The sequence below is a fragment of the Notamacropus eugenii genome, chromosome 4 (assembly GCF_028372415.1).
Source record: "Notamacropus eugenii isolate mMacEug1 chromosome 4, mMacEug1.pri_v2, whole genome shotgun sequence".
Taxonomy (NCBI): domain Eukaryota; kingdom Metazoa; phylum Chordata; class Mammalia; order Diprotodontia; family Macropodidae; genus Notamacropus; species Notamacropus eugenii.
In genome coordinates, this window is record NC_092875.1 from 13,510,289 (window position 1) to 13,535,053 (window position 24,765).

Genomic DNA, 24,765 nt, shown 5'->3' on the forward strand with positions numbered 1-24,765 from the left:
TTCTTCTTCTTCCTTCTTCCTTCTTCTTCTTCTTCCTCCTCCTCCTCCTTCATCTTCTTCTTCCTCCTCCTCCTCCTTCATCTTCTTCTTCTTCCTTCTTCTTCTTCATCTTCTTCTTCCTTCTTCTTCTTCATCTTCTTCTTCTTCCTTCTTCCTTCTTCTTCTTCTTCTTCTTCTTCTCATCCCCATCCCCATCCCCATCATCACCATCATGATCATCATTATTATCCTACATCTCAGAAGCTGGGTGGTATAGTCTCACCCCCTCATTTTACAGAAGAGGAAACTAAGACCAAGGAGAGGAATTGACTTGCCCAAGATCACAAAAATAGGAGCAGAGTGGTGATTTGAATCCAGATTGTCTGACTCCAAAGCCATGTGCCATGGCTTGTTGACAGACTGCCTTTCATTGTATCCCTGAGTATAATGTTTGGCACATAGTAGGCATTTTAGTAAATGCTTCTTGACTTGACTGATTGACTGGCTATAACTCTCTGTTATCTAATCTTGTTCTGTGTAGAAGTGGAAACCACAGAAGAGACTTAAGAATTCTCTGTTATCAGTGATCAGTATCCCACCCTCCACACCCAGCAGTTCTATTTTTTTGAACCTTTTCTTTTCCCTCAAGAGAGTTTTGAGAACTTTTGGAACCCTCAGATTCCCTGACCAGCCTCAGCCACCCCACCCCCCAACCTTTAGTCCTCAGTCTGTGCAGGACTTGAGGGTTCCTCCTTGGATACTTGGCCTTGGTTTCCCCTTTAGTACCCATCTTCTGAGAATCATCTCCAGTCATAACAAGGGTATGACTAATCCAGGAAATAAATGTTTTTCCAACCCTGGTTTGCTTCCTCTTCTAGTTAATCATTGGCTTCTGACCATCCCACCTTGGGTATGTCTCAGCTCATAGACATGCCTTATTCTGTCCTTCTTTCTCCTGGTGACTCATAGAACTTCACAGGCAAATGTCTGCCCTTCTTTTCGGAATTATTGATGTTACAAAGAAGGTTCCTGTCCTTTGAGGAATGGCCAAATAAGGCGTGATTCCTAAAGGTAATGGGAAGCACGCTCATCAAATGGGCAGATGACAAAGAGCTGGGCCAGGGAGCTAACACAGATTCAAGAGTCTCCTCAGACTAGATAGAGAGCATTGGACTGAGGCTAAGAAGATAAAATTAAATACGAATTATGGAGCGCCTTGTACTTGGAGATCAAAAACCAACTTCATGATGATAAAATCAAAAGACTAAAAGACAGCAATGGTTCTGAAAAAGATCTTGGGGTCTGGATAGACTGTAAGACCAATGTGAATTGGCAGGTGATGGGACAGCTCAAAAAGTGAATGGGATCCTAGGTGGCATTAACAGAGGCAGAGCTTCTAGGACCAGGGGTCAGCCCCAGTCAGACTCAATCTGGTTCAGCTCTGTGCACCATGAAGGTCATTGATCATGAGGAGGGTGTCTACAGGAAGGCAACCAGGATGATGAAGGGCCTTGAAGTAGAGGCTAAATGAACTGGAATGAGACAAGAAGGCTCAGGAGGGACATGATTAAGGACTTCAAGTATCTGAAGGGCTGTCATGTCAGTCAGTCAGTCAATGAGCATTTATTAATTTATTAAAGCCTGCATGCCAGGCCCTGTGTTGAGCACTGGGGATCCAAAAAGAGGTAAAAATATAGTTCCTACCCTCTAGGAGCTTATACTCACATGGGGGAGACAACAAGCAAAGAAATATGTACAAACAGGAGAAACAGGAAATGACTAAGTGAGGCTCTGGAGGAGGGGTTAGGCTGCTCTCACTTAGGTTTTAGCAGAGCTTTTCAGAATATTTCCTGCTATTCCCATGGAGAAGATGACGCAGACATTAGAAGATGGTACAATACAATGGACTCAGAAGGGCTGGAGAGGTGGAAAGGACCCCAACAGTCGTCAGGTCCAACCTGCTCACAAAGAATGCAGTTTTTCCTTAGCAGTCATTAGTCCCAGGGAGAAAGGGTAGGTGTTTGTCAGCTGTGCTGTTGCTATGAATCACTGTTGTCTGGAACCCAGAGCGAGAAGGACAGAAGAGGAACGTCCAATGCTTAGGTCAGTGCCCAGCACATATTGTGGTTGTTCAGTCATTTTTTCAGTTGTGTTCAACTCTCTGTGACGCTACTTGGGGTTTTCTTGGCAAAGATACCAGAGTGGTTTGCCATTTCCTTCTCCAGCTCATTTTACAGCTAGGGAAACGGAGGCAAACAGGATGAAGTGACTTGTTCAAGGTCACACAGCTAGTAAATGTTCAGGGCCACATTTGAACTCAGGAAGATGAATCTTTCAGATTCTGGGCCTGACACTCTATCCATTGCATTACCTAACTGCCCACCCAGCACATAGTAGGCCCTTGTTGACCTGACATCTATGAGCATGGCAGGAAACAATAGCTGGAAGCTGTAAAAAGGTCGAGGTTCAGGAAGACTCTTTTTTAAACACTGAGAGGTGTCTGAGAACAGAATGGGCTACCTCCAGACATGGCAGGTGGGTGTCCTCCTTTCAAGTTTCCAGGCAGAAGCTGGATTACTACTTATTGGGTATGGTAGAGTGGGGTGGGCTGGGTGGCCCATGAGATTCCTTCCACCTTCAAACGTGTGGTCTTATGAACAAAAAGGTGAGCCTGAATGCTGTGTAGTGACTACGTTTGGCTCTTAGAGTAGAGATAAGAAAATGCACCTTCCTCCCTTCTTTGCCAAGGTTGGGGACTTTGGGTGTGGGATGTTGTATATACTGTTAGCCAGTTGATATGTTGGTTAGTTTTGCTGAGCTGCCTTTTTCTCTCCTCTTAAAAACAGATACTGGCTTGTGGTCAGTATTCTAAGAATCAGAGCTGTCCCCAAACACCTTTGCCCTGGATGGAGTCTCCTCCTCCTTCCTGGAGGTCTCCAGGTAGAGGATAAATGGCCACATGTCAGAGAGATTGGAGACACGATTCTTGCTCAGGTACAAGAGCTTTGAGATTCTGGGATTCTATGGGTTGAAATTCATGGGTATCTGATTTTGGCTTAGTGTGAGGACTAGATCATTGAGAGTTAAAACTTTAAAAAATTGGAGGGGACAACCTCAAGAGGCAGGAGGGAGCTGTCTGTCAATGAAAGACTTTAGCCAGGTGTCATATGTTCTGTTAGGGGTGTTTCAAGGTTCAAGCCTCAATTAGAAGTGGAACCATTTGGTCAGCCAACAAATATTCATTAGGGTCCTATTATGGGCAGACACTGATATCCTGAGATCTCTCCCAGTTCTCGCATCAAATGAAGGAACTAGGGATGTTTGGCTGGGAGCAGAGAAGACGCTAAGAAAATATGATTGCTGTCTTCAAGTATCTAAAGGACTGTTGTATGGAAGAGAGACCAGCCTCATTCTTACTTGGACCCAGAGGTCCCAAATTCTTACTTGGAACCAGGAATAACTACAGTAGTAGGGAAGGCAGATTTAACCTTGATATCAGGAAAACATTCCAAGGTGTCCCAAGATGGGCTGTCTAGAGAGGCAGTGTGTTCCCTAGTATCCAAGTTTTTCAAGTGGAAGCTGGGGGATCATTTGTCAAGTAAGGTTTTAAAAATTATTCTGAATTGAAGAAGCACCATATAAAATGAGCATTTCCATACAAAAAGCAGAGCAGACCGCAAAGACTGCATTCAGACATGTCCCCATCTGGGGTTTTCTTGGCAGGGATACTGGAATGGTTTGCCATTTCTTCCTTCAGTTCATTATACAGATGAGGAAACTGAGGCAGGCAAACAGGGTGAAGTGACTTGCCCAGGGTCACACAGCTAGTGTCTGCGTAGGTAACCCTATACCTCTATCATATACAGCTTGTTTTTCTTGTATGTAATAAATGCCATGTTACTTCCAAAGATGTCCTGCCCCCCAGCAGAGGAGAGAGATCCTTTGCATCCCCAGCCCCTCCCACAGTGCCTGCCACCCATCCCGGGCCGGAATGGGGTCTTCCTAGGGATCCCCAGTCCGGCCCCTTCCGGGGCGCCTTGGCATTTAGGAAGCACCTACTAGGTGCCAGGCACTGAGCTGGCACCTGTGGCTGCGGCACCGGCACGAAGCAATCCCACCCTCCAGGGAAGGAAATTCTAAAGGACAGGTGGGAAGAGAATGCACACGAATCTGCACAAAGCAGCTAAATGGAGGGGGCGTGGAGGGGGTGGAGCATTTACGGAGCTCCACCTGCACGCCGTGCGCAGCCGCCAAAGGCCCCGCCCTCACGGAGTCGCCACGCCCACGTGTGCGTGGACAGAGATTGGGCCGAGCGAGCTCCTCCCCCAGAGGGTGCCCGGGAAGCCCCGCCCTGCCCCGCGAGCCCATCACGTGCAGCCTCCGCGTGCTCCGCCCCGCCCCTCCCTCAATGAGACGCCGCCTCATTGGCCGCGGCCCGGACGCAGCATAGTGACGTCACGGAGCGTCCCGTCGCGGCGCGTGACGACGGCCGGGCCTCCACTGTGTGGGGAGGGGACAAGATGGCGGCGTCCGTGGGGCGAGCGGGGCCCATGCTGGGCCTCTGGGCCGCGCCGAGGACGAGCAGGTGGGCCCGGGGCCGACGGGGGCGGAGCAGGGGCCCCCGGCGGGACGAGCGGCCTCGCTGCCTCAGTTTCCCGGGGCCTGGCATGGAGCGGGTGGGATGAGGAGACGCGCCAGCCCCGCCCCCCACGTGCCGTGTCACCTTGGGCTGCCTCAGTTTACCCGTCTGTGACACGGAGGGCGGGGCTTGCTTTCAGACTGGCGGAGGGGGTGACCTTGGGCCCGCCCCTCCCGTCGCCTCAGTGTCCCCCGCACCGAGGTCCCTTCCGGCCCTGGCAGCCAGCCTCAGTTTACCTGTCAGTAAAATGGGAGTGACGCTCGGAGGTTTCTCGGAGCCGGCAGCACCTGGCACACAGCAGGGGGGCTGTGCCGTGGTGGGCCTTGGGGGCGTCAGCCCCGGCCAGCGCCTGGCACACAGCAGGGGGGCTGTGCCGTGGAGGGCCTTGGGGGCGTCAGCCCCGGCCAGAGCCTGGCACACAGCAGGGGGGCTGTGCCGTGGTGGGCCTTGGGGGCGTCAGCCCCATCCAGCAGCTGGCACACAGCAGGGTGGCTGTGCCGTGGAGGGCCTTGGGGGCGTCAGCCCCGGCCAGAGCCTGGCACACAGCAGGGGGGCTGTGCCGTGGTGGGCCTTGGGGGCGTCAGCCCCGGCCAGCGCCTGGCACACAGCAGGGGGGCTGTGCCGTGGTGGGCCTTGGGGGCGTCAGCCCCATCCAGCAGCTGGCACACAGCAGGGTGGCTGTGCCGTGGAGGGCCTTGGGGGCGTCAGCTCTGGCCAGGGCTGCGGCCTCCGAGAGCGCTGCCCTCGGGGCTTTGCATCTCTTCGTTCTGGGAGGAGCTGGTGGGGCCGTGTCCTTGGGACCCACCGGTGCCCGGGGCAGACCGCCCCCTCTGCCCCGCCCCTGGGGGATCCTGGGGCAGGCTCTGCCCCTCTCAGTCACCGCGGTCCAAGCCGTGTGCCCTGTGCCATGCGCCATGCGCCATGTGCCCTGTGCCCGTGTGCGGCCCCCTCCCCTCCTCCCTGCCACCAGGGAGTGGGACTTTTGCGATCCCGGCCTAGGCTACTTTCTGAATTTCACTTTCCTCATTTACAAAAGGAGGAGCATGGGTGAATTCTTTTCTTTTCAAAAAAGAAATGTCATTTTATTATTTTTAAATTTTTAATTCAATTTTATTTTTCTCTAATTCTGTTTCTTCAATCTCCCCCTGCCTCCCTAGAGAAAGCAAAAACAATCCCAAACCTCACACAGGCATGGATAGTCAAAAAGCAAACCAAACTCTCACCTTAGCCGCCTTCCCCCCACACACATAAGTGTGCCTCAGTGTGCCCCAAGTCCATCGGGGAGCGCCTTTTGTGTCAGAAGGCTGCTGGAGAGGGGCTCCGCCTTGTGCTGGCTGGAGTTGCTGCGTTCTAGGTGATTTCTGTGGGCAGGATCCAGTCGGTGGAGAGAGTCCCTCTTCTTTCATCTTTGCACCTCCTGGCCCAGGCCAGGACTGTGCCCATAGTAGGCACTGGTGTTGAGTTGAATGACATTACATTTAAATCTTGGTTCAGCCACTTAGTGTGTGTGACCTTGGACAAGTCCCTCAGCCTCAGTTTTCTCATGTCTAATGGAAGGGCTCTTCTGGCTGTAACCGCAGGTGACCAAGTCTGTGTCTTTGCAGCCCCTCAGCAGCTCAGGAACTGGGTCTGCGTCTCCCAGGACTCCTTGAACTCAGTGCTTTCCCTCTGACACCAGCCTCCAGCTTCTTCTGTCTGTAGTTTGTGGCCACCCGCCAGTGGTCTGCATGTTGTCACGCCTGGAGAGCAGGGACTGTCTCTTGTCTTTCTTTGTATCCCCAGGACTTAGCACAGTACCTGGCACATAGTAGGTGTTTAATAAATGCTCATTGACTGGCTTACTGTCCCTGGTGCAGATATGAAGGCGGATGGAGGCCTAGCAGTAGCTGCCCAGTAAGTGGGTGAGGAGATTAGGCCCTGGTGGAGCCAGCTCAGTGGCCTCCTCTTGACAGCAGGGGTGAGTCTTGCACCTCGGCTGGCCTGAGCTTGTGGGAGCCAGGGCCAAAGAGGAGATAGGAGAACTTCCTTCCCAGGGAACAAGATCATCTCCCTCCCTGAAGAAACAAAGCAGCCTAGCAAAATGGTGGGTCTCTCATTCCCCTCGGTCATTGCTCTGGGCCAGGCGGCGTGCTGTGGGCCAAAGTTACAGATAGGCACTGACCCGGGGTACAGGGAGGTACAGAGAGGAGACAGGCCAGAGCCTGCCTCTGTAGAAGGGAGACAAAAGATCAGGCAGGTGAGCCCTCCTGAAGTACCTCCTTTGTCCCTGGTGCTGTGCTACACCCCTGCTCTCAAAGAGCTAGCTAAGGCATTGGATAGAGTGCAGAAGACTCATCTCCCTGCCTCCCAGGCTGGCCTCAGACACTTTCTAGCTGTGTGACCTTAGGCAAGTCACTTCACCCTGTTGGCTTCAGTTTCCTCAAGTGTGTGGAGAGTGTGTAGAGGGCAGATACAGGACCTGCTGAAGCACGGTCAGGGCAACTTGGCAGCTGATTGGCTGTAGTGGGGAACAGAAAGTCAGGAGTCAAGAATGACCCCTCAGTTGTGAACACATTCTGAGAGATTAGTAAAATGGAGGCATGTGAGAATCCCACAAGCACCCCCAGTAAGCACCCGATCTCTACGTATTTGTTAAGCTCCTGCTGTGTGCCAGGCACTGTGCCAAGTGCTGGGAATACAAAAAGACAAAAGACAGCCTCTGCCCTCATGGAGTTTATAGTCAAAAGGAAGAGACAACACGCAAACAAGCTGTATACAGGAGAAATAGGATATAATGGACAGAGGGATGACCCTGGAGGCTGGGGCAGGCTTCTAGTAGAAAGTGGGATTTTAGTTGGGGCTTAAGGAAGCTGGGTAGGTTAGTGGTCAGAACGAAGGAGGTCATCCAGAGAGAATGCTCAAGCCGAGCCATGGAGGGTCTTGTGCATGGAGCAGCTGGTGAAGCTTAAGGATGTACCAGTGGAAAAGGAGTAAGGAGAGTCACCTAAAGACTCATCCCCCCAGCCCTCAGCGAGGCACAGGACCAGAGCCTTGCAGCTGGGGCTAGTGGGAAGCCCCAGGCAAAGCCTAGCACAGGGGGTGGCTCTGGAGGGCTTTGAAACCCATCAGGGGCACAGCCCAAGGCCAAGCACTGTTCCGGAGTGACCCAGAGCCCTATTGCCATCGTGGGGAGGGTCCTGCAGAACTCAGTGTGACGGTGGCTCTGGAGTCTCTATAATGGCTGGAGTAAAAGGGACTTTGAGGCAGAGCCACCTGGAGCTTGACCATGGTAGAGGAGGAACCAAGAATGATAACTAGGCATTCCCATCTTAACCTGACACCCAGGCATCCTGGACCAAGGCCTTGCACATGACCTTCAGAAGCAGCCAGGGCCTGCGCAAGCTACTCAGGAGGACAGGTCTAGAGCCTGCCTCAAGCTCAGGCTGCCCTGAACTCACCCAGTTCCACATGGTCACATGTTAATGGAGTTAAAACACACATTTATTAAGCTCTTGCTGTGTGCTAGGCACATTTGATTCTCACAGTCCTGTGAAGTAGGTACTATTATTGTCATCATTTCCCCCCCACAGAGGAGGAAGCTGAGGCTTTTCCTTCTCCTGAAGGAGAGGGTAAATGACTTGCCCAGAGTCAAACAGTCAGGAAGTATCTCAGGCTAAACTTGAACTCAGGTCTCTCTGACTCCAGGCCCGTTGTCTGTGCGCTGCCCCACCTAGCTGCCTCTTTTCAGAAGCCTCATTTTTTTAAGGGTCACAGAGCAAGGTAAACATGACAGGCAGAAGGATTGGGAGTGGTTTTCTTCTGTTTGGATGGTCTGAAGGGAGGAGAGAAATGGAAGGAACTAGGAACTCTGCTGAGGCAGAAAAGAATGAAGAACTTTAACTCTGCAGGAAGCGGATGGTGGAAGTTATGGCATCACTTGGGCTTCACTTTCATTTGAACAAGATAAAGAAAGAAAAATTTAAATGACACCCAGATTGCAGTCTAGAAACATTCAACTCCTCAGGGAGATAAGGAGTAAGAGGGAAACAAGGGGGAGGGACAGAGGGGTTTGAGAGGCATAGACAAAAGCTATCGCAATGTTGGCGAGAGGAATGGGAAGGAAGAAAGTATTAAAACCTGGAAACAAAGTGGGGCAAGGGGAAGGGCAGAGCCACAGCAAGGAGAGAGCTAGATCACAAATGTCAGGCCAGCTCCTTTGACTGTATTCTTATTTGTAAAAGTGGGAGGGGAGGGGAGGAAGAAAAAAAAATGAGGATAGGATGGAGGGAAACATACAATTAACGATCATCACTGTGACTTGGATGAACTTGGATGATAGAATGGAGTAGAAAGCAGAATCCAGCAGTAGAATGCGGACAAGAGCATGCTGGGAGCATCAAGATTCACAGAGAGCTAAAATCAGAAGCCTGAGCAAAATCTCTGTTTCAACTGGATTCAAATAAGATTCACATTCAGATTAAACTGCTATAAATATAGGTATGATAAGAGATAAGCAGGAAAATAAAATTCTGATTAAAGGCTCCAAGTATAATTACTTACTATCCGTACTTTAATATAGACACATCAAATAGTATAACATCTAATTTAAACAAAAAGTCAGTCACAATGGAGGGAAAAGTGAATAGTTTTTAAAACTATAATAAAGAGCCAAATATTCCTTTCAGACCAAGACAAATCTAAGTAAAAGATAAGCAAAGTTAAAAACCTAAATAAAACTTTAGGAAGTTGGAAATGAGAGATCTGTGGCAATTACTGAATAAGAACAGAAAAGAATCTGTACTTCTAAACCATATGTGGCAGCTTTAAAAATATTCAGGCATAAAAACAGAAAAGCAGAAGCGCGAAACGCATTGTCTGCTCGTTGCGCTGCAGTAGAAATTATATTCAATAAGGGACTTTTGGAGAAAGAATTAAAAATACTTGGAGAACTAAAAATTACAAATAACTTGTGGGTCAAAGAAACAATTAAAAATTTCATTCCAGAAGTTTACTGTACCATAATGAGACAACATGCCAAAATTTATGGGATGTAGCAAGAGCAGTAATTAGTGGAAAATTTATATTTCTGACTGCTTTTGTCGACAAAAAAGAGAAGAAATCAATTAATTGGGGATGTAACTTAGAAAAATTTGAACAGCAAATATAAAACCCCAGCTAAACAACAAAGGAGAAATTCTGAAATCTAAAGAAGAGTTTAATGCAATTGAAAGTAAGAGTTCCACCGAAGTAATAAAGCTGATAAAATAGATAAGTAGGTAGCCAATCAGATTGCGAATAAGAGGAAAACCAAACTTTCTATAAAGAATTAAAAAGGGGACTTAACAGCAATTGAAGAGGAAATAAGGAAATTGTCAGACTCTTACCCTATTGTATCCTAACAAAACTGATAAACTAGATAAAATGAATGAATTCTTACAAAAATATCAGTTAGCTACAATAACAAAAGAAGAAATGGGGTATTTTATACTGTCAGAAAAAAATTAATAAGCTGTAATTGAAATCCCAGGAAAAAAAGCTCCCAGAACAGATGGATTTACAAATGAATTCTGTCAGACATTCAAAGAACAATTTGAAGGTTACACAAATTGAAATTCAAGGAAGAGGTCCTTCCAGTCTTTCTGTGACTTAAACATCGTCCTGATGCTTAAACCGGGAAGACAAAGCAGAGAGATGAACATTAATGCAAAAATTTTAAATAAAATAGTCACAGATGGGCCACAGCAACATTAGATCCCACACAGTGACCTCGAATATCTGCCTGCATCTTCTCAGTCTCCTTTGCAGGATCTTCATCATATTTACCTTTCTATTAACCAATGACAAACACTGTAGTAAATGATCAATGTACTTAAAGTTCAGTTGCATATATGGCTTCATTTTAGACAATGTTTAGATATTTAGTTCCTGCTTGTTAAATGGGGGTGTTCCTCCCCCTCCAGGGCACTGTCCTGTGTCTTCCTCTCTTCTTCCTCTGTTATTTTACTCACTAATCTCATCAGCTCCCGTGGTCTCATCATCTCTGCGCTAATGATTCTTGAGTCTACTGGTTTTTGCTATTCAGTCATTTGAATCCGACTCTTTGTGACCCTGTTTGGGTTGGTTTTGTTTTTTTTCTTTGGCAAAGATGCTGGAATGCTTTGCCATTTCCTTCTCCAAACCATTTTACAGATGAGGAAACTGAGGCCAACAGGGTAAAGTGACTTTCCCAGCATCACCCAGCTAGCCAGGAAGTGTTTGAGGCTGGATTTGAACTCGGGGAAATGAGTCTTCCAAACTTCAGTTCCCACACTGTGTCCACTGAGACACTTAACTCTACTTATCCAGCCCTAAACCTCTCTGCTGATCTCCAGTTTTGCATCTCCAACTGCCCATTGTACATCTTGAGCTGGATATTCCATAGACACCTTAAACTAGTTATGTCCAAAATTGAATCCATAATCTTCCCCTTTCCTACCCCCCCCCCCCCAAATAGTAAAACCCTCCCTGCCTCCCAATTTCTGCATTAAAAAGGAACTACCATCTTCCTGGTATTACAGATTTGCAATCTTGGTGTCATCTTTGATTCCTCACCCTTAGCCCCCATCTGTTGCCAAGACCTGTCCATTTTACCCATGTGACATCTCTTGTGTTTGTCCTGTCTCTCCTGTGACAATGATGTCACCCTGGGGCAGGCCCTCCTCACTTATGAGCTGTCAGGTTGATCTTCCTAAAGCACAAGCCTGACTATGACTCCCCCTATTCAGTAAATCCAGTGTTCCCTATCATTTTCAGGATCAAATATAAAATCTGGCATTCAGAGCCCTTTATAACCTAGCCCCTGCCTCACATCTCCTTTCCAGCGTTCTCCCTCTCATGGACCCTTCCGTCCAACGACCCCGCCTTTTTGCTGTTCCTTGAACGAGACCTTTTATCTCAACTCTGGGCGTTTTCACTTACTGTCCCCTGTACCTAAAGTGGTCTCCTTTCCCATCTGTGCTTCTGGCTTCCTTCAAGTTTCAGCTCAAATCCTGCCTTCCACAGGAAGCCTTTCCTTAATTCTAGTGCCTTTTCTTCATTGATTATCTCTAACTTATCCTGATTATTGCATATTGATCCTAAGTTGTCTCCCCCATTAGGCTGAATTCTTTGAGAACAGGGCCTGTCTGTGGCTTTTTTGTTGTTGTTATCAGTAGTGCTTAGGATAGTGCTTGGCACGTATGCATTTAATATTTACTGGCGCCTGAATTATATCAGTAGATGTTGATATAGGCTTTTGACAAAATCCAGCACCTGTATTGTTTGAACACACACAATGCGCGCACACACACACGCGCACACACACACAAGCATAGGAATGAAAGGTTCTTTCTTTAACGTTATCTATCTTAAATCAAAAGCAAACTTAAAATATAATAGAGAAAATGGATGCCCATCCTCACTTCTACTGTTTTAACATAGTCTTAGATATGTGAGCTGTAACAGTATGAGGAGAAAGAGAAGTTAAGTCAGTAGACACAGGAAAAGAGGAAACAGAATTATTGCCTTGGCAGACGATTTGATTTACTTAGAATACCCTGAAGAGCTAACAAAAACTTATTGAAACAATAAATGCAGCAAAGTTGCAGGATAGAAAGTAAGTTAATTGTATTGTTCTCTAAGAAATGATGAAGGGAGTTGCTTCAGAAAAATCTCATAGAAAACAGTCTACACAGTAACAGCAATATCATAAAAAACAATCAATTCTGAAAGAGTTGACAGCTGTGGTCAGCACAGTGACCCACCCCAGTTTCAGAGAGAGTGCCTATGCACTGGAGGTGCAGGCTGGATATTTTCTTTTCTTTGGCTGTGGCTAATGTGGGGTGATGGGAATGTAGGTTGTATGAGCTTGAAGAACAGGGTTAGGCATCATAAGGCCTAGAGAAAGATGGGATATTAAAAGTTCATGATCAAATAAAGGCATTTCAGAGTTCATGGAAAAAGAACACTCATGAGTGATGCCAGGATTGGGCAGGGGAGGTGCGTCTCTGTGTGTAGCTAAAATGGCACCAGAAATTCAGTAAATGGAGGAACTGGGAGATTAGAGGATTTAAGGGAACATCCAATGGCTATTGACGTCTCTTGCCATCAGAGTGGGAGGTGTGATGGAGACAAGGTCAGTGAGAACATTCTCAGAGTCGATTGGTAATGGCCATCAAGTAGCCAGATTGTGGGGAAACTGCTGAGTAAGAAAGAGACGGAATGGCGGGAAGGACCCCAGGGAGCGAGGGTTCTCCCAGCTGGGGGACGAGGATGGAAGGGAGAGTCCAGGCAGTATTCACAGGGCAGGCAGGGAGGTGGGCTTCTGTGAATGCCGCAAGAGGAAAGTAAGTTTGCGAGTTTATCGGGGAGGGGCTTCCTGGCTGTGATGGCTGAATGCCCCTGACTGCCCTGCTTCTGGACAATCCCTCCCCTGATTTTCATTTCCCTGCTCCCTCCCACTGATGGCCTTTTGGCCTCTATCCCAGCTTAGATGCTTATGTCTGTCCCTGTGCAGATCCCTCTTTACTCTTCCTTCTCTGGGTGATCTCAGCAGAGCCTGTGACTTCAGTAATATTCTCTAGGCAGATGGCTGTCAAGTCGACATATGCAGCCCTCAGCACTGTCCTGCAGTCTTCCTGTTGGGTTTGGTTAGTAGGACAGGGCAACCCAATTTTCAGCTATTAAAGCATAAAACTACTAAAACTTCTGGGCATCTTGCATACAAGAGTGTCAGTGATTTATGTAAATTTATTTTCTTTTTCCCCCCATTTAAAAGAAATTTCTATTTTAATTTCATTTTCAGTTTTGAATTCTTCTCCCCACTCATTGAGAAGGCAAGAAAATTAAAACCCATTGCAAACATGTAGAGTAATGCAACACAGTTCTTTTCTGGGGCATTCCCTTTCTCTGGCTATCCTGGCTACTCTCCCCTCCCTTGACCCCTGGCTAAATCAATTCAACTCTACACATTAGTGGAAACTCTTGTCCTGTCTCTGGTCACCTCTTGCCAAACCCCAGCTGTGGATTATTTTCAGCACCTGCCTCCTCCCCTCCTGTTCATGTGTTAGAAACCACTGCCAGCTCCATCCCTGATTTGTTACATCTCTGCTGGGCCCTCCCAGCTGCAGTGACACAGTGCCCCAGCCCAGCTGCCTCCTCCACGTGTGCTCTACAGAACGCCTCCTCTGCCTCATGCTTCCCCAGAGAAACTGAGGCTGGAAATAGGGAGCTTCTTGTGCGCCGTCACTCAGACGTCTTTCTGCATCATCTCCCGCACCCAGATTTCACAACAAAGTAATGCTCCATCTCTTTTACCAGGCAGACCCCTCCTACGGGCACTCTCGATCCCTTCGGTCTTCTAATAGATTGCCTATTCTATCCTCTCCCACTCTTCTCTCATCTTTGTTCAGTCTCCGAGTACCTACTGGCCCCTTTCTTGGGGCCTGCAGACATGCCCATCTCTACCCTCACTTGATAGTGTCTCACCTACCGCCTCTTCTTGGATCGTGCCTAGAGCCTTCAGACTGTTAGTCCTCAGCCCCAGGAACTCCCCCCTCTCCAATCCTTCCTCTGAGATTGAGCTCCCACCTTCAGTTGGAAGCCTGTCCTTACTGTCCCCTCCCCAGTCCCTTCCCTTTGAGATTGCCTTCTAGTTACATTGTATATGTATCTTTATTGTACAGTTATTTTCATATTTCCACCCCACCAGAATATGAGCTTCCTGGAACTATGTTTTTGCCTTTGAGTTGGCAGCACTTAGCACAGTGCTGGGCACATGATAGATGCTTGTCCCTGGCAAGCCTCTGAGACAGGGTTTCATAACTCTTTTGGTGTGGAGGTCCTCTTTGGTCATCTGATGAAGCTTCAGAATCGTGCTTTTGAAATGTAGGAGATAACATAGTATGACAGGAGTAACCACTTCTGTTGAAACAAATTTGTAGAGAAGAAGATACAGTTATGGATGATCCAGTGTAAGACTTCTTAACCTTTTTCTAGTCACAACCCTTTCAACGCTTCTTAAACTGAGTTGGGATCATGACCTAATGGAGGGTCTAGTAACAACAGTCATTTCTATTTCTAATGTGTTTGCAAAGTGAATATCCTCACTTTAAAAAAAATGCCTCTCTTTTGTCCATCTTTTTTTCATTAATAATTAAGCACAGGATGGCAGAGTTTATCCCCTTGGGCTCCTTTGTTCTTTGGGACACATTCTGTTTCCTGAAAATTTAGAAATGGAACTGATGGTTTGTTAGTTAAGTTTTAGAACAGCATCCACCAAGAGATGTTCTATGAGTTAGACAGATTTGGGAGGGGAAAGAGGGACAGTAATTGGAGACCTCAGACAGGTCATACAGAGTAGTGAGAGAAGGTCCAGCTCCCAGACAGTGGTAGCGGATAATGGATCCAGCCTTGAAAGTTGGGGGCCCTTGGCGTCTGCCTTGCTCTGCTCCTTCTGCTTTGTGGGTAAGTCTCTTTCTCTGGGCTTCAGCTGTATTATCTGTCAAATAAGGCATTTGCATTGGATGATTTCTCTAGCTCCCTTTGCCTCCCAATTCAGTTATAGAAAATGAGAGGTCAGCCTCCTCCTGGCCTTTCAAGTAGAGTCAGCGGAGAACAAACTCACAAGGATGGTCAAGAAGAAGGGGAAGAACTGACAGTGGGGGGTCCAAAGGAGCTGTTGTGGCTGTTTCTGGAATTTATGGTCTGTGTGTATGGTTCATACAGATGCTTGGCCTTCCCCCACCTTGGCCTTCAGGCACAGGCTTAGAGAATGGTGGAAGAATTGAGAGTTTCTGTAACCTAATCAGATGCCAAATATTTCATTAGCAGAAAATGGCTTGAAATTGCAGGTGTAGGGGCAGCTAGGCAGTGCAGTGGATAGAGCACTGGCCCTGGAGTCAGGAGGACCTGAGTTCAAATGTGGCTTAAGACCCAAGCTGTGTGACCCTGGATAAGTCACTTCACCCTGGTTGCCTCCAAAAGAAAAAAAAAGAAATTGCAGGTGTAATAACTGGGGCTGGGTGGGTGTGTAGCTAGTACAGCATGTCTAGCATTCATTTATATGATGATCTGTGTGTCAGGAGACCACAGTACTGACTAGATACCAGGCATCATCTTCCAGCTCTGTTGGCTCTAAGGAAACTGACCATTATCAGGATTTATTTTTTACATGACCTGTTTCACTGTTTAGTACCTTGGTTACATAGAATGCAAGTCTCATGGCTTCCACAATGCTCCATAATGTTTCCTGGCAATTAATGATGTCAGTCAGCCCCCCAAAAATCTTTCTGTACTCCTTAAAAGCAGACATCATTCTTAAATAATTTATGAAAGAATTACTAATGTATCAGGCTATTAGTACAAGTTTTCTCCTTGCTGATCTTTTATTCAAAGGGGTAGGAACATTCCCACATGAAAGTCCTCTTTCCCTCCTCCAGTTTCCCTCTGTGCTTTGTCTGGATCTGTCTTCTACACTCCTCAGTTTCCTTTATTAGAGTTTGCCGTATCCTTGGCCTGCCCATGGGCCTCAGGAGCACAGTGCTGGTGTCTCTTCTTTGTCCTTTCCGCTCCTGCCTTATAGTATCACAGCCTCACGAATGCCGACTGAGTCGTCGGTCTGATGTACGGAGTTAAGAAGGCCCGAGTCTGGCTGATTCTGCCATGGTGGACTAGCCCTGTGATCCTGACCAAATCCGTTCACCTCCCTGAGTCAAGTAGTCTCTTCATCGGTGTTCTCTTTCTGTCTCTCACACACACATGCACACACACACACAGGAAACCAGCAAGAGGACCTCAGAGTGCCTAGATATTGCTGTCAGCAGTGTGATGGAGAGATGTGGTCTGCTAGAAAGACTTTGATGTTTCCTCAAGGGTCACAGACACCCTCCATATATGCATAGGCTACCCTCAGAGACAAGAAACAAAGCCTCTGGTGTGGTAATTGCTGATGTCTTCTGACCATCTTTTTTGGGCATTGATACTGTCTGTTTTCCCTATCTTTTCAGCTTTTAGAGGAGTGGATAATTGATATGTGCCTTTAAAATGGCTTCCTCCTTTGTATGCTTTATTAGGTCAGGTATAATAATTTTTCCCGTTTTCATGAGCATCTTTTCCATTTCTTCATGGGGAGCATTGAGGCAGTGAGTCAGTAACCATTTATTAAAGGCCTACCCTGTACTAGGTACTACTCTAAGCACGGGGGGATACAAATAAGAAAGACAACTTTTGCCTACGAAGGACTTACATACAGTGTGATGGCATAAGACAAGAGGAAGCTGGAAGAATGGGGGACCTGGTGATGGAAGTGTCCAAGTAGGGGGAATGAAGAGATAGTAGGTCTCAGTGTCCCCCTTAAATGAGGTTTGGGGACCTTCCAGTATGAGGGACAGAGGGCAGCTGGGGAATCAGGAAAGGCCTCTTGTAGGAAGCAACATTTGAGGTGAGCTTTGAAAGCATTAGAGGGATTCTGTGAGGCAGACAGGAGAAAGGAATTTGTTTTAGGCCTGGGAAAAAAGTCATACAAAATAGTATTTCCAAATTCCTGACAAACAATAATTTTTGGAATTTGGGAATCTAAATTCCAGGGAATTCCCAAGGTCCTCAGTTCTCTGTTTTTCTTGGTCAGTAATCAGTAAACATTTATTAAGCACCTACTGTGTGCTTGGCACAGTGCTAAGTGCTAGGGTTACAAAAAAAAAATCTAAGTCATTCACTGCCCTCATGGATCTCACAATCTAATGGAGGAAGATGACACATTAAAAAGCTGAAAAGGGGGAAGGGCACCATGAAGTTAGGGAGGTTCAGAATTTATTTCTTTTCCCAGGATGATAAGTTTTTGGAGGTCATGAAATCCAGGAGGTCAGCTGAGTGCAAAACACTTTACTTAAATGTTTTAAAATAACGAATGACTATAATAATGAGTGAGCCATTTTTCTGTGATAAAAGTTATACTAAAAGTTTCAGAAGTTTTCTTAAAAATGGATATGACAATGAATGCATAGTTTATTGTTATTGGGGCCCTCCATATTGTAACATCTCTCAGTAAAGCTGAATGATTTTCTTTATTTTTCTTAAAATATTTTCAGCATTCTTCATATTTTTTATCATTGTTATGGATATCTAAAAATTCTTACAAAATAGAAATTTTTAGTTTGGTAGTATTTACAAAGAACTGTAGTCTGTAGTGAATATTTAAATACTGGAAAATGCCATTGACCATCATTGGGTTGTATTCAAACAATGCAGCATTCTGATCTCCCCACAAGATTTAACCATACTACACAGAATCAGGTGGCAGAATCACCAACTGAAGGACTTATTTTGCTTTCAAGACTTGCTGTTTCTTGGACCACCAGTCACAGGATAACGGCTGCTGTGCACATACTCTAATTGCTATGTATTTTCCAGAGTGACTCATCGTTAGCAGCAGACAGGGCCACAAATACCCACTTAGCACTTGAAAGTCCAGCTAACCGATTAGATTGGCACTGCTGCTTTCCTTTGTGCTCCGTCCTAGTTTCTGGAAATGTTGACCTTCTTGGACTCTGGACGTCAGCATTTCTTGCTCTCACTTTCAACTTGATGTCAGTGGATTCCTTTGAACCACTAAATTCTCTTTGTTGATTGTTAACCTTGAATTCTCGCAAGAGAATCCTAATGCTTTCCTCCAGTTTCTTGACTGATTTTTTGGAATTTAGAAAAACATAAATTTCCAAGAAATGCTGGGAAGGAATTCCCCATGGAAACACAAAGGCACAGATAAGAGATGAAATGGGAAGAAAGAGGCAAGAAAGCTCCTCTTGCTGGATTATGGAGTTTGTAAAGTAGAATCATGTGTGGGCAGGGGCCTACTGACTGGGAAGTACATTAAAGGTCAAGCCAAGGTGTCTGTGTTTTATTCTAAAAGTGATAGGGAGCTATTGCAGCTGGTCAGACTGGGGAGGAATGTGGTCAGATCTCTGCTTTAGGAATGTATGTGCTTTGGCTGCTCTGTGGAGAGCATGGATGGGAATGAGGAGAGTCTGGAGACAGGCAGGGCATGAGGAGATAGTGAGAGCCTGCATTATGGTGATGGCTGTGTGAGAGGAGAGGAGATGAGAGGATGGACGTAGGCGATGTGGAGGAAGCATGAGCGAGGAGACATTCCAGCTGAGTAGACACAGTTATCCCTTCCATGGTGACCCGTCCAAGTCAGACTTGAATGAGAACCCCTTCCTCCAGCGTACCTGATGAATGATCATTGTTCAGCCTTTACTGAAAGACCTCCAGTGAAGTTGGAACTCCACTAGACTTGGAAATTGCTCCGATTGTTCAGAAGATTTTCCCTATATTAAATCTATATTTGGTTTTTTTGCAGCTTCTGCCAGTTGTCATCAGTGCTTGTCTTTTGGTATCAGGCAGGACAAGGCTAATTCCTCTTCCCCATGACAGGCCTTTGAACACTTCAGGTTACCCTGGCTCTGAGGCTTCTCCAAGCTAAACAACGCTGGTTTCTTCACCAGTCTTTTCATGTGGGAGAAACTTAAGGCCCTTCATCATCCTGGTTCCACATTGATGACTGTTCTCCTGTTTATCAGTGTGTTTCCTAATTAAACACAGAATTCAGAATTGGGAGGGACTTTAGAACCTGGATCATCAGTGTTGGAGGGGACATTAGGGAGCATTCCATCCAGCACTTTCCTTTCATGAAAAAGGAAAGTGACTCACCCACAGTCTCTCCGGATGTTATTGGTAGAGCTTGGACTCTGACTCTTAGTTCACGTGTTCTTTTCTTCTCCTCCTTTAGAGCTATAAAGAAAAAGAACCACCGTTAGAAATGTTTTAGTTTGAACTTCATGTATGAAAACATCTGATCGTTCAAACCACTCCAAGGAACCCTCGCTTTGTGGAATGCGGTTTGATAAGCCTTCTTCTCAAACTCGGCATAAATGGCACTGGGGCAAGTCCAGTCTGTCTCAACTCCCTTCTCTCCCCTTCTCCCCCTCCCCCACTAAGTGTTCCAGAGTTTTCTATGTCCTGAAGAATGAAGACCATTCTTCTTTGTTTGGAATCAAACATCCTTCATGTTTGACCTGGTCATCTTCCTTCCCAGCTCTTGTCTTCTTCTGTTACTTTCATGTGTCTTCTGTTCCAGCCATACCGGCAAACTCTGCATTCTCTAGATGTGCTGCATGTCTCCATGCTGAGGTTAGGATGGTCCCTCTTCTAAGAATGCTCTTCTCCCCCCACACCACCCCCCAATTCCTGCCTGTAGAGAGTCTCCTCTTCTTTTAAGACTTCTATCACATATCTCTTCCTTGGGAAGCCTCCCTTCCCTACACTCCTCAGTCAGAAGCAATATTTTTTCGTTTCCAAACTCCTCTGAACTTCTTTCAGCCTCTGTACTGCATTTGAACAGTCTTCCATTTATTTTCTTTGTGTGTACATGTTGTAATCCAACCCTTTCATTTTGCAGAGGAGGAAACTAACGCCCAGAGGCAAGGACAGGAGTTTGCTTAAGGGCCTCACCTTAACTGTAAGCCCTTGGGGTCAGAGAGTGTCCATCTTCTCTTTCTTTGGATCCATTACAGTTGTTAGCATCGAGTGGGCAGTTGGTCAGTATTGGCTGAATGAATTATTCACTTTCTTTAAAACTGTATTTTCATTGTGCTTTTCTGTCCAATTGTAGCCTCCGTCAGTGGAGAAGTACTTTCCTGAGCCATTTTCTACTGTCCTGGAAGCAGTTACCTGCCCACACATTTCGAACTGGTAAGTAGCAGTTCCATCCTTGTGCTTTGATTGACAGATTCTGCTGAGGTCCACATGGCCAGAGCATATCTGTTGGCCCCTTAGAGGCAGCTGCTGGTTCATGATCAAGCCGGTCATTTATGTACTCTCATGTTACAGAGAAATGTCCTATGGTTTGATATTTTATTAAATAACTTTTTGAACCCCTTTAAAACATATGGCTGCCCAGAGAAATCTTTGAAGTGTCACTTTCCCTACTGTGCCATGTGCTCAGGTTTCTCTGGGTGTTGAGAGGCCACGTGATGGACACTTAGGGAACAAAGTGGAAAAGGCAGAGATGAGCATCCTTCCCTCTGCAAGCAAGTTGAATCTTCTTTGGATTTTATTTGTTTCCCTGTCTCTTATGAAGTCCTGTTCCAGGACTTTCCCATGGTGGGGTTGGTTAAGTCTAGGTGCTCAAAAGACCTGACAGTGGAGGACAGGCTCAGGAGGCCCTTGATACGCTGGGAAGGCTTCAGAGAAAGGCCAGGCCCAAGGACAGAGCTTGTATGGGAGGCTCAGGCAGCTCAGTGAGGCTTGGAGCAGCACATGGCCTTTCCTAAATTATTGATGGGCTGTGCTGCTTCTGGATGGAAGGAATCCCTGCGCCGGTGCCATTATGGGTTATGGAAGGGCCATTTAAATGAGACGTGTATGCTCAGGCACAAAAGAAGGCGGCAGCAGAAGGTGCTGAGGATGAATTGCTTTTTGATTTTTCATGGATTTTCATGGATGTCTTTTGTTCTATATCACTTTGATATCCCTCTGTGTTCTTCTTCCTGCCCTCAGAGAGCCAGCCTTTGTGACCAATAACTGGGGGGTGGAGAGAGGAGGGGAGGGGAGGAAGGAGAGGGATCAGCAAAACGTCACGAGATTAAAAAGGGTCATGTTCTACAGTGTTCCATACTCTTGGACATGCCCCCACACGCACGCACACTCATACACACATATGCACATGCATACACACACATATGCATACATGCAGGCACACATGCACACACATACACATGCACACACACATACACACGCACACATGTACACGCATACACACACATGCACACGCACATACATGCACACATGCACACACCCGCACGCACACATACACGCACACGCGCATACACATGCACATACACGCGCGTGCGCACACATACACACATGCACACACATACACGCACATGCACACATGCACACACATACATACACACACGCACACGGACGCATACACATGTGTGCGCGCGCGCACGCATACACACGCACACACGCACGTACATGCACACACGCATACATGCACACACACGCACACGCACATACATGCACACACATGCACATACACACGCACACGCACATGCACACATACACGCACGTGCACACACGCACATGCATACACACATGCACACACATACACACGCATGCACGCATGCACACACATACATACATGCACACGGATGCATACACATGTGCGCGCACACACATACATACACACATGCACACAGACGCATACACATGTGCGCGCACGCACACACACATGCACACACATACACACGCACACACATACACGCACATGCATGCACACATGCATACCTGCACACACATGCACACATACACATACATGCACACACATACACATACACACATACATGCACGTGCACACACATGCACAGACATACACATGCATGCACACACATACATACACACATGCACACGGATGCATACACATGTGCACGCACGCACACACACATACACACACATACACACGCACACACATACACACACACATGCACACGCGCGTGCTCCCCTGACAAAAGCTGGGGTGAGATGTCCTTGCATCTTCCTTTTTTGAGCCCAGTCTTGGTTTCCGTAATTCCACAGTGTTCATTTTCTTTTTTTATGTTGTTTTTGTTTTGTTTTTTAAATAAATTATCATTGATTTTTTTTTTACATTGTCAAAATTTTTTCCCAGTTATCCCTCATCTTCCCCCCTTCCCCTCCCAAGAGTCTTCCCACATCCCTCCACCTTGACTCCCCATCATTTGTCCTCTTTCTTGACTGGGACGTGTGAGGTGGTTTTGATTTGCATTTCTCTTATGATTAGTGACCTAGAACATTCTTCCTTAGGGTTCTTTTTGAGAAATGGCCATTCATATCCTCTGACCATTTTACCTGTGGGGGAATGTCTTCCAGTTTTCTGTTGTCTGTATACCTTAGATAGCAAACCCTTATCAGAGATATGTAATACAAAGATTTGTTTCCCAGTCAGCTGCTTCTCTTCCTATCACATATTAAATTTGTTTGTACAAAAGCTTTTTAGATTTCACACAATCCGAACGATGGCTTTGATCTCTTGGCGAGATTATGGTGTCCTAGGGGGTAAGTCTTATACTTCCCCTGGTGCTGATTGTGGCCCAAACACCCTGTCTTCTCTTGAGTGCATCTCACTTGTACACGGCCACTGTGGGAACAAAGCCCACCTCACTGAACCAAGGAACAGTTTGTGGATGGTTTTTTCTGTTCTGCGAGTCCCCATGGCCCCCAAATCCATCCCTTCATGAGCAGCCTCCTGGCATGAGGGTCACCCTGAGCTGTGCTGGCCTCACACAGATGGTGGACACTCAAGGCTTTCTCAGGCCCTTTCTTGAAGCCTCCCAGTCGGTCTCACACACCAGGAGTGGGGTTGGGGAGGAGGTCACATTGCTTTCAGGACCCACAGGCCCCCTCTGTGCTCAGGTGAGGATACCACAGGGCCCCACTCGCTGTTGAGGTTTGTTGAAATGGAACGTTCTGTAGCATTGCCCCCTCTCTGCATTCTCTGAGTCAGGCCTTTTAGTTTAAGAACCTGATTCAGGCAGGTGCTGTACCCATTCTAAACTTGGTTCAGGTGCAAAATGAGACCAGAAGCTGAACAAGATTAAACCCTGAATTTCTTTGACAGGAATTGAGGCAATTTGACTCTCTGGCTGAATGTTTTGGAAAGAACCTTGGGAGAGGGAAAGGCCTTTTGTGACCAGAAGTGCTTCCTCTCCTCTACTTCTGCCTTTGTTATCTTTCATGTTACTGATCTCCTAGGGAACCAGCAGGGTCCTTAGGCTGCATGATTCCTCCTCCATTGGCATCTTGTGGCCAAGGTGGTTGGAGCTCATTTCAAGAAGTCTCCCATCAAGTTACTAAATGGAGACCTATCCCTATCTGGTCTCTGCTAACCTTTGTCTAACCGTGCTCTGAAGCCATGCCACCCCAGCTCACAACTTACCTGACTTCTGTTACAGATGCAAGGAAATTCCACACAGCCACATCCCGGGCACTATTCCGCCTGCGCCCATTCCATGTCGTGCTGGCCACTGGCGGCGGGTATGTCGGGTACCGTCAGTATGAGAATTACAGGGATCGGGAGCTGGAGAGACTGGGCCTGGAGGTCCCACCCAGGCTTGCAGGAGAGTGGGAGGTAGGATACTTGCCGATGTTTGTAACCTACATGGTGTAATCTCTCTCCTTTTTCTTGAATACTCTTGCTTGCCTTCTTCTTTTCTCTCCTCTAATCTAAATTGAAAGCCCCTCCTGTTGTCATGATTGTGACATCTCAGGCTGGCTCCCATATCCACAAAGACAGTCGGCCACAGTTGCAGACTCCTCCTGTGTCTGATGCACATGGGGCCGGGTCGACTTCTGACCATTTCAGTCTTCGTTGTCTGTGGTTCTCTTGGTAACCTGGAATCACTCAGGGCTGGTGTCTGTGCTCTCCCTGGCATCTCTGCTACTGCAGCCCCAGGCCTCTCAGTCTAATGTTTGAGCATCATTGTGTGGCAGTTTTGTGATGTGGATAAGCGTAAATGAAGGGCTAGAATAAAGATTCCCAAGTCCTTTGCCATGAGATGCTTGTCAGCCTCTTGGATGCCCATGTTGTGGATGGTAACATAAGAGGGACATGCCCATTTCCTGCTCATGTGACCATAATTCCCCAAACGAACTTTGATGTTTTCAGATTCTGGGAAATGTTTTTGGTCAAAGGTGCTTTCAAGTCATGAAATATGCCTTTCCCAGAGTGGTCTGTCCTCTTTTATCCTCTTGGGAAGCTCATCTGTTTTTCTTAAAAGGAGTTAATGTGAAAGAGTTGTTTGTGTATGAGTCTCATTGTCCAGCTCTTCTGCTGTGAGATGCTGATCCCAAACTGCTCCCCACCCCCCGCACCAGCTGACAGGAAGGAATCTGCACAATCGTGAAACACAAAGCAGCCCTCACACTGCTCAGAGTGTGCGACACTAAAAACCAGTGGAAGTCATTTTTGAAGGACTACATATTTTGTAGCATCATGCCTTCCCTTATTAGGGGATGTTTGGGATGGGATCATTTGGGGAAGAAAGGCTACGTTGGTTGCTTCCTTAGTAGGCTGA

The 24,765-nt window shown here is 46.8% G+C and overlaps 1 protein-coding gene across 6 annotated transcripts in view; it reads left to right on the forward strand.

The window, feature by feature from the left end:
- The first annotated feature begins 2,059 nt into the window (after positions 1-2,059).
- The window catches only part of PISD (phosphatidylserine decarboxylase), a 49,087-nt gene continuing 26,381 nt past the window's right edge, over positions 2,060-24,765 (forward strand). Inside the window, exons 1-3 of one of the 6 annotated variants that reach the window (XM_072599877.1) lie at positions 2,060-2,082; positions 20,283-20,362; positions 23,644-23,819. In XM_072599877.1, the coding sequence (XP_072455978.1) occupies positions 2,075-2,082; positions 20,283-20,362; positions 23,644-23,819 (264 nt within the window). In that variant the 5' untranslated portion in view covers positions 2,060-2,074. Of the gene's footprint in view, positions 2,083-2,870; positions 2,974-4,421; positions 4,565-20,282; positions 20,363-23,643; positions 23,820-24,765 lie in introns of those variants that run through there. The other 5 variants (XM_072599875.1, XM_072599878.1, XM_072599876.1 and 2 more) reach the window with 5 other exon arrangements.